This window comes from Ranitomeya variabilis, chromosome 8, assembly GCF_051348905.1.
Source record: "Ranitomeya variabilis isolate aRanVar5 chromosome 8, aRanVar5.hap1, whole genome shotgun sequence".
Classification (NCBI taxonomy): Eukaryota; Metazoa; Chordata; class Amphibia; order Anura; family Dendrobatidae; genus Ranitomeya; species Ranitomeya variabilis.
The window spans coordinates 202,800,881-202,819,582 of record NC_135239.1 but is presented as its reverse complement, the minus strand read 5'-3'; the positions used below and the strand labels follow the sequence as shown (position 1 = coordinate 202,819,582).

General features: G+C 44.9%; 1 protein-coding gene across 2 annotated transcripts in view; it reads right to left on the bottom strand.

Annotated features, from left to right (window-relative positions):
* Positions 1-18,702, bottom strand: part of PLXNB1 (plexin B1) — a 134,437-nt gene that overhangs the window by 32,441 nt on the left and 83,294 nt on the right. For both annotated transcript variants that reach the window (XM_077276275.1, XM_077276276.1), the window contains one exon: positions 3,459-4,587. In XM_077276275.1, the coding sequence (XP_077132390.1) occupies positions 3,459-4,586 (1,128 nt within the window). In that variant the 5' untranslated portion in view covers position 4,587. The remainder of the gene's footprint in view (positions 1-3,458; positions 4,588-18,702) is intronic.

The following is an 18,702-nucleotide window of genomic DNA, read 5'->3' as shown; positions in this document are numbered from 1 at the left end:
AGACTAGATTTATATACAGGAAAGAGAGGATCATATCTCAGGAACGGAGAGGAGCAGGAAAAAAAGAAAAACATCGCCGGATTCAGGAGAACAGCGGCATTCACACCAGGTAAAGAAATTACATATTTATGGCAAAGTAACAGGTCCCCTTTAAATCACTGAAATCCCAGATTGTGACTTATAAGAAAGTGAGGTGACATAGCTATTGTACCTTACCTAAATTATTCTTTGGGATTTCATATTTTAATTGTTGCACTCGGTTTTCACAAACCGTGCCGGGACAAAGGACAAGGTAGCACAGATGATTTTCTGGGAAATGGGGCTGCCGGCATCAACCAAAATAGGGACCTCTCTGTGTACATATACAACCTATGTAAAGCCACCAGAATACAACCATATACAGCCCATATAAAGCCATCAGAATACAACCATATACAACCTATGTAAGCCATCAGAATACTACCATATACAGCCTATGTAAAGCCATCAGAATACTACCATATACAGCCCATATAAAGCCATCAGAATACTACCATATACAGCCTATGTAAAGCCATCAGAATACTACCATATACAGCCCATATAAATCCATCAGAATACAACCATATACAGCCTATGTAAAGCCATCAGAATACTACCATATACAGCCCATAAAAAGCCATCAGAATACAACCATATACAGCCCATATAAAGCCATCAGAATACAACCATATACAGCCCATATAAAGCCATCAGAATACTACCATATACAGCCCATATAAAGCCATCAGAATACTACCACATACAGCCCATATAAAGCCATCAGAATACAACCATATACAGCCCATATAAAGCCATCAGAATACAACCATATACAGCCCATATAAAGCCATCCGAATACTACCATATACAGCCCATATAAAGCCATCAGAATACTACCATATACAGCCCATATAAAGCCATCAGAATACTACCATATACAGCCCATATAAAGCCATCAGAATACAACCATATACAGCCTATGTAAAGCCATCAGAATACAACCATATACAGCCTATGTAAAGCCATCAGAATACTACCATATACAGCCCATATAAAGCCATCAGAATACAACCATATACAGCCTATGTAAAGCCATCAGACTACCATATACAACCTATGTAAAGCCATCAGAATACTACCATATAGAGCCTATGTAAAGCCATCAGAATACTACCATATACAGCCTATGTAAAGCCATCAGAGTACTACCATATACAACCTATGTAAAGCCATCAGAATACTACCATATACAGCCCATATAAAGCCATCAGAATACTACCATATACAACCTATGTAAAGCCATCAGAATACTACCATATACAGCCTATGTAAAGCCATCAGAGTACTACCATATACAACCTATGTAAAGCCATCAGAATACTACCACATACAGCCCATATAAAGCCATCAGAATACTACCATATACAACCTATGTAAAGCCATCAGAATACTACCATATACAGCCCATATAAAGCCATCAGAATACAACCATATACAGCCTATGTAAAGCCATCAGAATACTACCATATACAACCTATGTAAAGCCATCAGAATACTACCATATACAGCCCATATAAAGCCATCAGAATACAACCATATACAGCCTATGTAAAGCCATCAGAATACTACCATATACAACCTATGTAAAGCCATCAGAATACTACCATATACAGCCCATATAAAGCCATCAGAATACTATCACATACAGCCCATATAAAGCCATCAGAATACTACCATATACAACCTATGTAAAGCCATCAGAATACTACCATATACAGCCCATATAAAGCCATCAGAATACTACCATATACAGCCTATGTAAAGCCATCAGAATACTACCATATACAACCTATGTAAAGCCATCAGAATACTACCATATACAGCCCATATAAAGCCATCAGAATACTACCATATACAGCCCATATAAAGCCATCAGAATACTACCACATACAGCCCATATAAAGCCATCAGAATACAACCATATACAGCCCATATAAAGCCATCAGAATACAACCATATACAGCCCATATAAAGCCATCAGAATACTACCATATACAGCCCATATAAAGCCATCAGAATACTACCATATACAGCCCATATAAAGCCATCAGAATACAACCATATAGAGCCTATGTAAAGCCATCAGAATACTACCATATACAGCCCAAATAAAGCCATCAGAATACAACCATATACAGCCTATGTAAAGCCATCAGAATACAACCATATACAGCCTATGTAAAGCCATCAGAATACTACCATATACAGCCCATATAAAGCCATCAGAATACAACCGTATACAGCCTATGTAAAGCCATCAGACTACCATATACAACCTATGTAAAGCCATCAGAATACTACCATATAGAGCCTATGTAAAGCCATCAGAATACTACCATATACAGCCCATATAAAGCCATCAGAATACTACCACATACAGCCCATATAAAGCCATCAGAATACTACCATATACAACCTATGTAAAGCCATCAGAATACTACCATATAGAGCCTATGTAAAGCCATCAGAATACTACCATATACAGCCCATATAAAGCCATCAGAATACTACCACATACAGCCCATATAAAGCCATCAGAATACTACCATATACAACCTATGTAAAGCCATCAGAATACTACCATATACAGCCCATATAAAGCCATCAGAATACTACCACATACAGCCCATATAAAGCCATCAGAATACTACCATATACAACCTATGTAAAGCCATCAGAATACTACCATATACAGCCCATATAAAGCCATCAGAATACAACCATAAACAGCCTATGTGAAGCCATCAGAATACAACCATATACAGCCTATGTAATAGAGTGATATAGTGCTAAGATGATACAGAGACAGTCTGTATAATGTCACCATATGGTTAACTATCTTCTATTTGTACAGCCCACATAATACCACCAAATGGTGCACAGGTAATTTGCAAATAATATTCTCTTAAAGAGCCCACGCTATATTACGGCATAATTTATAAAGCACACCAACATACACTGGGTAATGTTAGTTTGCCTTTGGGGACCCAGAGAAAGTGAGGATTTTGACAATTTGCTGACATAAAAAGTTGTATCATCTTCTGGAGCACCCGGCTCCTGTGCCTTCTGGCTTCCTGCTTGCCAGAGGGGGGGCAAACAAGATGACTGACAGTTCAGACCGGTGGCATCGTCACTCTGCTGGTCTGAACTGTGCGCTTTCCAATGATGCAAAGAGAGAAAGTGTCACCGGAGGTGCGCAGGGACAATGAAGCCATCTTCAGAGCAGGCCTTACAAACTCTATAGGCAACAGATTGTAAGCGCACACTGCCTGCCTAGGAAATTAGTCACCGCAGGATGCAGCGGTGGCCAGTAAGCTAGGTAACGAGCTATGAGGGATAGAATTAACGACCTTTAAAGTAAATTGCGCGATACTCACAGACGGAAGCTGAACGCAGTTGGACTTCACGTCATATTCGATATACGCCACTTCTCTGCCATCGTCTTTGCCGTCCCGGGTGTAGCAGATGTCTCTAGTCTGGTTGATCAGTCGATCGATAAGATCCATAGGATATAGGCACAACCCTGATTCTTCCCCGACTTTCCCGGAAGCGGCGTGCCACGGAGAGAAGACCGCAAAGAGCACATCTCCGCTGGTGTTTAGGGCACCCCTCGCCATCTTCTCTCCAGGCTGGGTCACATAGGCGGCCTGAAGAAGGTTATAACTCCGACTTCCGTCTTTAATTTGGCAACTAAGTGGCAACTCCACGTAGGAATAGTAATGGGAGTCATCGGGGCAGATACGGGAGATGTAGGTCTTATATTCCCGGGAGGGAGATTTTAGATCACGACGATAAAATAGGAAATAAACATTGGATCGGTGAGTAAAGACTTTCACAAAGTGGTGGTTGTACTCCGAGAGCCGCCCGACTACCGCCAATTTGGCCGTTTCTTCGTAGGAGAAGACGGAATGGGATTCACTTCCTCCGTTCAGGTTGCGGGTGGTGATGGGAGGAATGCCACCCACGCCTTTACTGGTGTAGCCCCTTCCGACAAACAAAAGCGGTGTGCCATCCTTGGAGAGCCCAACCAAGCCAACGGTGGTGACGTTTGGATCGTTGGCGGCGACGTACTGGGAGTCCACAGGTCTTTCAGGTCTAAACAGGACCTGGTTGACGGATCCCAATAGTCTTTTCTCGCAAATGCCTTGAAACACACTGCCGCACACGACCAGCTCTTTTTGGCTCGGCACCACCAGCAAAAGCTTGTTGTGATTGCTTGTGTTCTGTACATGTGCACATTCGGAGGAGACCGGGGGCAAACAATCTTTGCTGTCCAACACGGGTCCAGTCTTAACTGGTTCAGTCTCGAGCAATAAATCCTCGGTTAACTGGTAAAGATAATTTGTGGCACCAAGATAAAGGGTCCCTGTGTTGGCGTCCAGGGTGAGGTGGTTGAAAATTGTGGCGTTCTGTGAAAACGTAACATAGGCTCGTGTGCCGGAGACCGAGGTGCCAAGAAGACACAAGGCGGTGAGGAGGACAGTTCCTGGTGGCATGGTGATCATTCTGGAAGAGAAGAACAAGAGTCATCAGTTCATAGAGAAACATGGGACAATGACTTGTAAATCTGAGTAAGATACAAAATTCACTTCAAATACCCCACTAGAAAATCTAGAATTAATGGAGGTCTCCTCATTCAGAATACTCACAATATTCGCCAAAGTCAACAGTTCCCACCAGAGTGTCTCTGGCTTTGGAGGACCCGACACATCCATACATCACATAGACAGACTATAGCTTTCAATCTAAACTGTGCAATACTTCATTTCTCCTGTGGAGGCGCTGCAGAGAAATCGAATGTTTGTTCAAGGATACCCCATGGATTAAAGGGAAGCTATTATCAGAAAATGACCTACTGTCTAAATTAGGTTGTTGTGTTAACTGTATTGTTGAAAAAATGTTGACAAGGTTTATTTTCCCATTATTTGCTAAAAAATAAAATTAGTAATCTTGAAATTTTCAAACCGACCGCTGTGGCTTTTTTAGACTCATACTTCCTGACCTTTCAGGAAGAGTTTTCAGCAGTTTTCTTATCATCAGAGGCAGGTTTTACAATGGCTGATAACACCAGCTGATTCAGGGTGAAAATTGCAAGATTTTTTATTTTAGTTTTATTACAGATTGCGAAATGGGAAAAAAATACCTTTCTGATTCACAATGATGTAATCTATAGATAATTTTCTGATAACTTTTGATCGTCATTGATCCTGGCAGCAGGAATATGGTAACATGCTTATAATTAGCGAATAACTGATTGCCCAAAGTGGAAATCCCTCTAAGCACTAGTATTGCACTGTCCCTTTAAATTGGTAACTGGATCAGACGAGGGATGGCTCCTTTAAGATGGCGGAATCTCTCTCATTGGAAAGGTTTGAATACGAGCAGGATTTTTCCGCCGTAACCACCGATGACTGCTACTTCTACATGAATGTCTAATTTATCACAACCGCATAAAACGAGCTCCGACTCAAAGGGTCGCTGTGTAAAAGCTTCAGCCCTGGAAACATGGGCCTAGGATTCCATTTGTGTGTTAACGGAAAATATTTTAAGTGCGTCTTCTTCTCGTCCTCAGTGGGGGAAGCTTTTTATTTAACATTTTTGTGTCCTGAAATGTAAATATTCATAAACATCCATGTTCTCCGCATAGAGACTATGATAAAATTCAGGCAGCCACCACTAGAGGGAGCTCACGGCATACTGTAATACAAGCGTATACAGGAAGCTCCCTCTAGTGGTGACTTGCAGACATCCTGAATTTTATCATTTATCCATTATATACAGAGGCTTTGTATGACAAAAATGAAGCGTAGGACATATCACAGCTCTGGATGTCCTCATGTGTACATCCGACTGATATAAGTGGCCGATCTGTCGGGGTGTCAGACCTCCGACCTCCACCAATTTTATATATTGATGGCTATACTTCAGATACTTCATCAATACTGAAGACCTGGGCAACCCCTTTAATCCCTTCACTACTCCAGACCACTAAAGACGTTGCCGTTTTCCCCTACAAATTGTATGGCGGTATTAATTTGACTCTGAATAGTGATGAAAATATATGGCAGTGTTATGTAAAGCAGAATTATGTGTGTACTCTATGGGGGCATTATTTATACTCTGTATGACGGTATTATTTAAAAGACTAGGTGGCGGTTTTATTTGGGCAATGAATGGCGGCATTATGTAGAAATTATATGGCAGTGGTATATAGGAGCATCTTTGGCGACTGTATGGAGTTACTATTTCGGCACTGTATGACGCCATTAGGGGGCAGAACGGTATTATTACATGGGCATAGTATGGAAGTATTATTTGTCATTATACGAGATTACTTTTTTGCTATTTATTTATTATAGAAACTATGAGAATAACAAGTAAAATAAGTAAAAGTCCGGACTTATAGTGTTGGTTTCTTTTCCAGATTTTTGCAGGATGAGTAGAAGGGAGTAAACCGGTCAATACTCCACTGATTGAGAACAATGAGTCTGTCGGATCTGGTGCAGGCTGTTTGATTTCCTCGCTGGCTTATGACCTTGGGCACGGCGCTTAATCTTATAATGTCCGCGGCTCAGGCAGGTTTGGGCTCATCAATAAAGAAAGGGACCTGACAGGACTGTAAACATTAGACAATAGGTAAAATACCGACACATAGAAACAGAACAGTCACCGATATAATCTCCGGATAAAACATCAGCGGAGGGAACAGGATTTATGGGCGATTATCCCGGTCCTTGTAAATGGCTCCGCACATCGGCAAAACAAAACCGGAGGACAATTATGTAATACTGATGTAAGCGGAGGATAATGCGGCCTTAGGGTATTCAAAGTCAAAAAGTCTATAAGGAGAAAGAAGAGGCCGAAAAAGGCTAAAGAGGCGTCCTATCTCACGACCCAATGTCCGTCTGTCCGGCCACTCTTGGAAATGAAGCAACGTTAATAAAGCAAAAGAGAGCAAGTTCCCAGATCACAACCCAGTGATCCACTACAGAAAAAAAAGAAAACTAAAATAATCAGAACGCCAAGAACTGTGAGGAAAAACTAATAGTGATGAGCGAGTGGACTCGTTGCTCGGGTGACCTCCGAGTATTTTTAGTGTTCGAAGATTTAGTTTTCATCGCTGCAGCTGAATGATTTACAGCTACTAGCCAGCCTGAGCACATGTGGGGATTCCCTAGCAACCAGGCAACCCCCACATGTACTCAGTCTGGCTAATAGCTGTAAATCATTGAGCTGCCAATGAAAACTGAATCTTTGAACACTAACAAATACTCGGAGGTCACCCGAACGTGCTCAGAAAACCCGCTCATATTCGCTCATCACTAAAAACTAAGTATTCATTTATCTAATAAACAGCCACAACCAGATCGCATCAGACAGAACTTGTAATCCATTCACCTGATCGATCTGTGCATGTATCCACCTAACCTTCTATCCATCTCTCTTTCTATCCACCTTTCATTTCCTTTCGTTTGTTCTCGCTCACTCTTTTTCATCCTTATTTCTCTTGTTCTCTATTTTCCACCTTTCCATCCTTTTACCACTTTTCCATCCTTTTAACCACCCTTCCTTCCATCCATCCATCCTTCTTTCCATCCATCATCTGTCCTTCCTTCCATCCGTCCTTCCTTCCATCCATCCTTCTTTCCATCCATCTGTCCTTCCTTCCATCCGTCCTTCCTTCCATCCATCCTTCCATCCTTCCTTCCTTCCATCCATCCGTCCATCCATCCATCCATCCGTCCATCCATCCATCCATCCATCCGTCTTTCCTTCCATCCAGCCATCCTTCTTTCCATCCATCCTAATAATTTATCTAGCCATCAATGTATCTTTCTATTAATGTATCCATTTACAGTATTTCTATCGAAGTCCAGATCACAACCCAGTGATCCACTATAGGAAAAAAAATGGAAGAGGCAGATCTCCAAAAATGGAGGGTGCAGAAAAAAAAATGTTGTTTTGCCTTTTTTTTTTTTCATTCCATTCACCTGATCTTATTTATATCCATCTATATACTGTACAGTATCTATTCTTCCACACATCTATTGTCCAGTTATCTATCCATACAACCATGTCTAGAGTTTTAGGTGCGGATTTAAAGCTGCAGGGGTAAGAAGCTTTCAAAAATAGAAAGTTAATTTATTTTTTATTAGTAAAGAAAATGTAAAGTGAATGAACAAAAGAGAAATTTAAAGCCCATCAGTATCTGGTGACTTCCTGTCGCCTCCATCATCGGTATTCGGTGACCGCCCGTTGGCTCCATCATCAGTATCTGGTGACTTCCTGTCGCCTCCATCATCGGTATTCGGTGACCGCCCGTTGGCTCCATCATCAGTATCTGGTGACTTCCTGTCGCCTCCATCATCGGTATTCGGTGACCGCCCGTTGGCTCCATCATCAGTATCTGGTGACTTCCTGTCGCCTCCATCATCGGTATTCGGTGACTGCCCGTTGGCTCCATCATCAGTATCTGGTGACTTCCTGTCGCCTCCATCATCGGTATTCGGTGACCGCCCGTTGGCTCCATCATCAGTATCTGGTGACCGCCCGTCGCCTCCATCATCAGTATCTGGTGACCGCACGTCGCCTCCATCATCGGTATCTGGTGACCGCCAGTCGCCTCCATCATCAGTATCTGGTGACCGCCCGTTGGCTCCATCATCAGTATCTGGTGACCGCCCGTTGGCTCCATCATCAGTATCTGGTGACCGCCCGTCGCCTCCATCATCAGTATCTGGTGACCGCCCGTTGGCTCCATCATCAGTATCTGGTGACCGCCCGTCGCCTCCATCATCAGTATCTGGTGACCGCCCGTTGGCTCCATCATCAGTATCTGGTGACCGCCCGTCGCCTCCATCATCAGTATCTGGTGACCGCCCGTTGGCTCCATCATCAGTATCTGGTGACCGCCCGTCGCCTCCATCATCAGTATCTGGTGACCGCCCGTCGCCTCCATCATCAGTATCTGGTGACCGCCCTTCGCCTCCATCATCAGTATCTGGTGACCGCCCGTCGCCTCCATCATCAGTATCTGGTGACCGCCCGTCGCCTCCATCATCGGTATTCGGTGACCGCCCATCACTTCTTCTCGTCACCTGCACTCAGTTTTTGAAGGTTCTCAGCAGGAGGTTGTTCCAAACATCTTGGAGTCGTGTCCCCAGATCTTCTGTGTATGAGGCTTGTGCGGATCCTTCTGTCTCTTCACATGATCCCAGACAGACTGGATGATGTGAGATCAGGGTTCTGTGGGGGCTGGATCACTTGTGCAAATTAGATCTACAGAAGATCTGGGGTCAGTTTTCCAAGATGTTTGGAACAACCTTGCTGCAGAAATCCTTAAAAAAAAAGCTGTGCACAACTGTACCTAGAAGAACTGAAGAAAGCAAAGGGCAGTCACCAAATATTAATTACAATTTTTGTTTATTCACTTTGCATTTTGTTAATTGATAGAAATAAACGATTAACACTTTTTTTTATTATTATTAAGCATTCTTACGCTGCAGCATTTTTTCTACACCTGCCAAAGAAATTTGCAGAATACCGTCCATCTATTCATCTAGTTACCTAGGCACGATGACATTGAGGAAGTGGTTTCTTGTTGGGTTACATCGGACCCCATTGTGGCCGCCTCTCGGATCACTGGGACCAGCAGTGAAGGGGTTATGGAGAACAAACAATGTGTAATAAGTGTAATCTGCGGGTTACAATGAGTGTAAATATCTCCGTCCATTAGGAGGCTGCGGGTATCTGTCTCTGTTCCATGGCACATGGGTGAAGGATGATGGCGGTTCTACACTATAAATTCACACTAATATGCGGCTAATGGGCTGCGGTGAGGCGGCCACACTTGGCTAGCTTGGTCCCTTCATTGTTTGCACTGCGGTAAAACAAAAAGGTGCATTGCAAAAAGCGCAACCAATATTTTCCAGAGGTAATGGCAGCAGATGGGCCAAGGTTCATTAGCCGGCTGGAGACCGCGCTCAGCTCCAGGAGACGACATTTGTCCTGTAATTATAGAAGCTGGCGATGTGCAACCGGCATAAAACTCAGACTACAGACACAAAGTATGTACAGGAGTAATCCACAATATGGGGACGGGGGAGGGGAGAGGGGAAAAGGGGAGAAAGGGAAAGGGGAAAAGGGAGAGAGGGGAAAGGGTAGAGGGGAGATGGTTGGCAAGACGGTTGGGGAGACGGTTGGGGAGACGGTTGGGGAGGCGGTTGGGGAGGCAGTTGGGGAGGCAGTTGGCAAGACGGTTGGGGAGGCAGTTGGGGAGGCGGTTGGGGAGGCGGTTGGGGAGGGGGTTGGGGAGACGGTTGGGGAGGCGGTTGGGGAGGCGGTTGAGGAGGCGGTTGGCGAGACGGTTGGGGAGGCAGTTGGGGAGGCGGTTGGGGAGGCGGTTGGGGAGGCAGTTGGCAAGACGGTTGGGGAGGCAGTTGGGGAGGCGGTTGGGGAGGCGGTTGGGGAGGGGGTTGGGGAGGGGGTTGGGGAGGGGGTTGGGGAGGGGGTTGGGGAGGGGGTTGGGGAGACGGTTGGGGAGGCGGTTGAGGAGGCGGTTGGCGAGACGGTTGGCGAGACGGTTGGGGAGACGGTTGGGGAGGCGGTTGGCGAGACGGTAGATGGATGTCGAGTTGGATAGATTGATGGAGAGTTGGATAGATTGATAGGTGGAGAGAATAAGTAGCACTTTTCCAAATTTGGATGGATGCAAACTCTCGAGGGCTGTTACCAAAAAATTATTTTTGTATGCCAATTCTAAAAAAAGGCAGCACTTCAAAATCAGATGTAAAATATAGGGACTTTCATTGGAGCATTTGTAGATTTTTCAGCCATTGTCCAGCCGATAGATGGAAGTCATAGACCAATAACAGGAGGTATGCCCCGGCGCCACGTCAGTATCCGATCCCTCATCTACCATGTGCCATGTATAATGCCAGGGTCTCCTTACACGACAGAGGGGTACTGGATCCTGTTGGGCACCAGCGCCCGGGTGACTCCCACATAGTCGGGCCCTGGGGCGAACGCTTCTGGTGCAGGAGGCCGCAGTCTTCCAGATGACAGAATCCGCCTCCCCGTCCTCGGACACCGCCGTCGTATTTCCAGGGAGGATTAATTAGATTGTTGGCACACAGTCACTAAGGAACATTATTTTAGGCTGATAAAACAGCTCGCCCAAGGACGTAAGGATTAGAGCCAGAGGTTTGATCTTCAAAGTGTTTGATGCAAGAAGTGCAATCTCTACTTTGTATAACACCAATCGCCTCGGAAAGTTTCCCACACAACTCTTCATTAAAGGGGACATTCAACCAACTACACACAAGCACTAAAGCCTTTATAGTCTTTGGATTTCAACTTTTAATTTTGTTTATTTTTTTTTATTAGAAGGGTCTTTCCTGATCAGCTGCAATCCAGGATGGAACCAGGCAGCAAGGGTTCCATTTCTGCAGCGCCTCCACAGGTCATATGAAGTACTGCATTGAAATGAATGAGTTGCCTTCTATTCCACATCTCGGGATGTAAGACTGGAAATAAGCGAATAAAATGAAAATAATGCATTAAAACGGTTCCTATATTGCAATGCAAGTAATATTACAGTTTAGTGGACTGTGCCTTTAACGGTGGCACATTACGGAGCGAGCGCGGCTCACGGCGCAGCTGAAGGGGAATGTTTTATTTTGCAAAACATTTATGTTACACTTGGAATCTATTCCATTCCTGCACCGGTTATGGCCCCGGTGATTATAGCAGCACTTAGCCGGATCCTTCTGGAACAAAATCCGTCCGAGTCTTTATAAAAAAATCTCAGATTACCCAGCAAGCAGTGTGGCACGACTTAGCGCCCCCCCCCCACCCCCACCCCCCCTACCCTCCATCTCCGTCTGGGACTGAAATAAGATTTGCTTCTCAGAAGAAGGAAGGGATTAAAAATGCCAATGATCTCCACTGTCTGGAGGCGCCGCAGTCGTGCAATGCAATATACTATTTTTTTTCTTTTATCACAGTCACCAGTGAGTAACCAGGGTGGAACTACAAGTCTCTGCAGGTTCTGCTGCCCACCACTGCAGTAACATTCTCAACTTGAAGCTGCAATACCAGATGTGGCCAGTTGACCACAGGGGTGCTGTTGTTGAAAAAAAAAAAAAAAAGAAAACCCCTTTTCTTCATTTCTGGATAAACCCTTTAAGGGAAGTCTTCTTTCAGGTGGTTTGTCTAGAATTAAGACCCCTTTTTTTATTCTGCAGTTGATAATATAATGTACATTATATATGATAATTCACAGGACGTCTTTATGAACTTTTTACAAATTAGCTAAACACATTACCTAGCGGAATTTTTTACATAAAACTCATAAGGAACAAATATTCATCTATAGGTCTATCCATTTGGCTTTAGAATAGTCTATAAAGTCAAATACAAACATCAGGGCTCCGCCACCTGGACAAAGTGAGTACTGCACCCTTTTATCCAATTTCCAAGGATTTTTCTCCTATGACCTGGACGTACCAGTCAGTGATCCATGTAAAAGGATTGCACAGAGGACACTGTGATCATCTCCCTTTTTTAGTCCCTTTTTTTGTCACCTGGATCAATACCATCAGTCAAAGGTGTGTTTGCAAACAGGGATGAAGCGCCCAGGGAGAAACATAATCTTGTTTTTCTCCGCTTGCAATCATCCTACACAACGGGACACGCTGTTGTTATGATTTATAGGACGCCGCGCTGATCTGCAGTCACAGCAGTATCTATCACACAGAAAACAGGCGGCGATATGCAGGTGCGCACCGGGTCTTAGTCGCCAAACTCAGATATTAAACATCTCCCTATGTGACAAATCCACATCTCTGATAAAGAAAGAACGAATGTAAAAGACATTTATTTTTTGACTTTTGAACCTATTTCACATTTTTCAAACATTTGCAATAACACGAGAAATAAGCCAAATTTTTCATTTATTTTTTACTACCTTATTTTTGTTTTACAGCAGACTGTAAAATGAGAGGGCGGTGATCCTCTTTCTACTGACCTCTTGTGGCCTGTATGAGAACTGCAATTATTTATTATACACAGATGTCACAAAATCATACAAAGTTTCTAAACAGGTAATACCGTAATAAAGCCACTAGGGGTCAGAAGAAAGTCTCCACCATCTCATTTTACAGCCTGCTGTAAAACTAAATAAGATAATAAAACCAAAGAATGAAATGTTGCTTAATTTATAAACTGTTTCACAATATTGTGAAAAATTGTCCAGAGCTGTTGCGTAAAAAGGCTACGATATGTCCAAAAGTCAATAATTTATTTTATGTATTGTTTTGGGGAATTTTGAACATATTATAGCATTCTTGCACAAAAGCTGTGAATATTTGTTATAAAATTGTGACAAGATGAGCAATAAATACTTTTTTTATTACTTTATTTAGTTTTACAGCAGAAAGTAAATTGAGATGCTAGTGATGTTCTTCTGACCTCTAGTGGCCTATAGGAGAAGTGCAAGGTTTTAGACTTAGAGGTCTCAAATGTGCATGTTTTTATGACATTTATTTAGAATAAAGCATAAAATGTTGAAGTTCCAATACAGGCCACTAGAGATCAGTAGGAAAAGAAAAAAAGTTTACCACCATCTCATTGTACAGTCTGCTGTAAAACTTAATTTTTTTCCGTTTTTTCTCCATAAATTATCTATAATGTCAGAATTGCCTATATATTGGGAAGTCGACATCAGCAGAGTCTGTAAACCGTGGCACGGAGATCGTACAGCTTTCGTGGGCTGCCATCTTATTATCTCATTATCATGGCCGGATTCAGGAGACCATCCACCACCTTGTAAAATAAGTATCACTGAAGGGAGGCGCTCTTCACCACCTGAGGCCGCCACAACAAGGAGGCTGATCTCGGCTTCAGCCATTTCCAGGAGTCTCAGCTTCTGTAATGTCTCATTTACGGCTGCGAAGATTCACATTTTACTACCTGGAAGTGGGAATCCTAAATGATGGGCAATTCTGTCTGCACCAATCCCCATAGAACGCAGTAATACTTCAGAGCCGTGATATTAATGCAGAACTCAAGCTGCCGGCTTAAGACGTGCAGAAGGACCGGGGTCAAAACTCCATCTAGGAACCATTAAAAGAGGAGGCTTAATGCCATATAATTATGTTTCCTTCCTGTGATCCATGGATGAAGAGCCGCCTGTGTATTAGCCCACAGGTTATTGGACGGTTTATCACAGACAGGATAGAGGGAAAAGAAAAAAACAAAAGAACGGAATCTACAGAGCACAAAGCGAAGTTCTGTACATGACCGACTATTCTCATTACTGCTCCAGAAAGGCATCGTCAAGTTTACACATAGGACAGGGCACAACGAGCAACAAAATGTAGTATAGTAACCCAACACTGATCCCGAGTTACATCCTGTATTATACTCCAGAGCTGCACTCATTATTCTGCTGGTGCAGTCACTGTGTACGTACATTACATTACTGACCCTGAGTTACATCCTGTATTATACCCCAGAGCTGCACTCACTATTCTGCTGGTGCAGTCACTCTGTACATACATTACATTACTGATCCTGAGTTACATCCTGTATTATACTCCAGAGCTGCACTCACTATTCTGCTGGTGCAGTCACTGTGTAAATACATTACATTACTGATCCTGAGTTACATCCTGTATTATACCCCAGAGCTGCACTCACTATTCTGCTGGTGCAGTCACTGTGTACATACATTACATTACTGATCCTGAGTTACATCCTGTATTATACTCCAGAGCTGCACTCACTATTCTGCTGGTGCAGTCACTGTGTACATACATTACTGATCCTGAGTTACATCCTGTATTGTACTCCAGAGCTGCACTCACTATTCTGCTGGTGCAGTCACTGTGTACATACATTACATTACTGATCCAGAGTTACATCCTGTATTATACTCCAGAGCTGCACTCACTATTCTGCTGGTGCAGTCACTGTGTACATACATTACATTACTGATCCTGAGTTACATCCTGTATTGTACTCCAGAGCTGCACTCACTATTCTGCTGGTGCAGTCACTGTGTACATACATTACATTACTGATCCTGAGTTACATCCTGTATTATACCCCAGAGCTGCACTCACTATTCTGCTGGTGCAGTCACTGTGTACATACATTACATTACTGATCCTGAATTACATCCTGTATTATACTCCAGAGCTGCACTCACTATTCTGCTGGTGCAGTCACTGTGTACATACATTACATTACTGATCGTGAGTTACATCCTGTATTATACCCCAGAGCTGCACTCACTATTCTGCTGGTGCAGTCACTGTGTACATACATTACATTACTGATCCTGAGTTACATCCTGTATTATACCCCAGAGCTGCACTCACTATTCTGCTGGTGCAGTCACTGTGTACATACATTACATTACTGATCCTGAGTTACATCCTGTATTATACCCCAGAGCTGCACTCACTATTCTGCTGGTGCAGTCACTGTGTACACACATTACATTACTGATCCTGAGTTACCTCCTGTATTATACCCCAGAGCTGCACTCACTATTCTGCTGGTGCAGTCACTGTGTACACACATTACATTACTGATCCTGAGTTACCTCCTGTATTATACTCCAGAGCTGCACTCACTATTCTGCTGGTGCAGTCACTGTGTACACACATTACATTACTGATCCTGAGTTACATCCTGTATTATACCCCAGAGCTGCACTCACTATTCTGCTGGTGCAGTCACTGTGTACACACATTACATTACTGATCCTGAGTTACCTCCTGTATTATACTCCAGAGCTGCACTCACTATTCTGCTGGTGCAGTCACTGTGTACACACATTACATTACTGATCCTGAGTTACATCCTGTATTATACTCCAGAGCTGCACTCACTATTCTGCTGGTGCAGTCACTGTGTACATACATTACATTACTGATCCTGAGTTACATTCTGTATTATACTCCAGAGCTGCACTCACTATTCTGCTGGTGCAGTCACTGTGTACATACATTACATTACTGATCCTGAGTTACCTCCTGTATTATACCCCAGAGCTGCACTCACTATTCTGCTGGTGCAGTCACTGTGTACATACATTACTTATATAATCTTCCAGCATGTCTTGCGGGGTCTATGCTTGTACCCATCTTACTCTGTTGATCTCATTCTCAGCCCAACAATACATCAGGTGGTCCCTTCATGTGATGGCGGTAGACATGTAATACTACATTTTCCCCTCTAGAGGCCGCTTTAGAAAATCTCTTAGATCTACCTGCAATATTGGAAAGTTTTCTCTCACTTTTTCCTCCATGTTTTTAAATCCGGATCCCACATTAACCATCGGTGGTCCAGAGGAGGTTTTTATATTCTATTTAATAAGTGGATGCATTGGTGAGAGCCCCTCTTAGATTGGACGGACCCCTTTAAATAAAGTGACGCTCAATTATGCATTCCAGCCTCCTATGTCGGCACTTACAAACAATGGTGGTAGAATTGTCCCTAGATGTTACATTTTCCTCTCTGTAATACATGGGGCACGGTCGTGTTACTACCTGCTCAAAATATTTCCAGCGAGATTGGAGGATCCCGGGTTCCTGGATGCTGGAGTTTGTCCACAAGTAGTAATTAGTCCCACTGTGTGATCTAATCACTGTTTTCCTTAATTGCAGACACATAACCCGGGGCTGGCTCCCTCGCTGCTCCGACATGTCCTCCACCAGAGACTCTCATTGTCTTCTAATCGCACCGTGCCGCGCATTGTCTGCCATGTTTTTGAAGCCCATTATGGGATTAGGAGAACATTTGATGGTGACAACTTATTTATCTTTTTCTTTAAACTGAATGTCTGGAAATTAACTGAGATCCGGGAATAAAATATCGATATCGCTAAAGCTGCGGTAACTGACACATTGGAAGTACAGGTGATGGCTACAGATCCTCAGTAGACTTTACGAGATGGGAGTTCTCCGAGCAAAGTAATGTGATGGCAGATAGTTAGAATGCTACAACACTATGAACTGTGGGGCCGCAGGGAAGGGCGGCCGACCCGTGGGGCCGCAGGGAAGGGCGGCCGACCCGTGGGGCCGCAGGGAAGGGCGGCCGACCCGTGGGGCCGCAGGGAAGGGCGGCCGACCCGTGGGGCCGCAGGGAAGGGCGGCTGACTTGTGGGGTCGCAGGGAAAGGCAAGTGATCTGTGGGGCCGCAGAGAAGGGCGGCCGACCCGTGGGGCCGCAGGGAAGGGCGGACGACCCGTGGGGCCGCAGGGAAGGGCGGACGACCCGTGGGGCCGCAGGGAAGGGCGGACGACCCGTGGGGCCGCAGGGAAGGGCGGACGACCCGTGGGGCCGCAGGGAAGGGCGGACGACCCGTGGGGCCGCAGGGAAGGGCGGACGACCCGTGGGGCCGCAGGGAAGGGCGGACGACCCGTGGGGCCGCAGGGAAGGGCGGACGACCCGTGGGGCCGCAGGGAAGGGCGGACGACCCGTGGGGCCGCAGGGAAGGGCGGACGACCCGTGGGGCCGCAGGGAAGGGCGGACGACCCGTGGGGCCGCAGGGAAGGGCGGACGACCCGTGGGGCCGCAGGGAAGGGCGGACGACCCGTGGGGCCGCAGGGAAGGGCGGACGACCCGTGGGGCCGCAGGGAAGGGCCGCCGATCTGTGGGGACGCAGGGAAGGGCCGCCGATCTGTGGGGACGACAGCCGATCTGTGGGGCTGCAGGGGACATCGACTGATCTGTGGGGCCGCAGGGAAGGGCGGCCGCAGATCTGTGGGGACGCAGGGAAGGGCGGCCAACCCATGGGGCCGCAGCGAAGGGCAGCCGAGCCATGGGGCAGTCGGGAAGGGTGGTCGATCTGTGGGGCCACAGAGAATGGCGGCCGATCTGTGGGGCACACTGTAAGGATTCTTTTGGCTGCTCCAGGAGTAAAAGGGCATGTGACCATAAGTCTGCCATTTGCATACATACGGTCATGTACAAACAAGACATACATGGCCTCTCTCAATACAAGTGAGTTGAAGGAGACCAGACAAGTCTAGTTTGAATGTGTCTTGACGTATGCAAATCGCATACTTACAATTAATTGACCCCCTGCTTGAGGCAACAGAGAATCCGGACAGCATGCATTGTGCGCACTGTGAGGATTCACAACTCTGCAGTCACATAGAATGACTGTAGACTTGAGCCCCAAGCCTAAACAACCCCTTTAAGAAGACCAGCTGTGTATGGCGTTGGATTAGCAATGCTCCATGGGAAAAAGATATGCAAATTAGCTTTTCGCTACTGCCACCTATTGATAAGTAGCAGCCCTATAATGACCGAGCCTTACAACAAGCCCAGGAATAGGCTCGGCTAATATTCTTAGCCATTCGGCAAGGCTCATTAAAGGGTCGGGACTTTGACTTTTAGGGTCTACCTTCTCCAATAGGTGGCTCTGGCAAGACAGTTTTTTTTTAGCTCTGAGAAAGCTCATTTTTTTCCATGTAGAGCAAATTATTAGCATAGGACAATTGTCTTCATCCTCCGTCTCCTCTCCCGGCTGATACATTGTATCCTTGGAATGACAGCACATAGATTACAATGACACATTTTGTGCTTTTGGTTCCAATTTGCATAT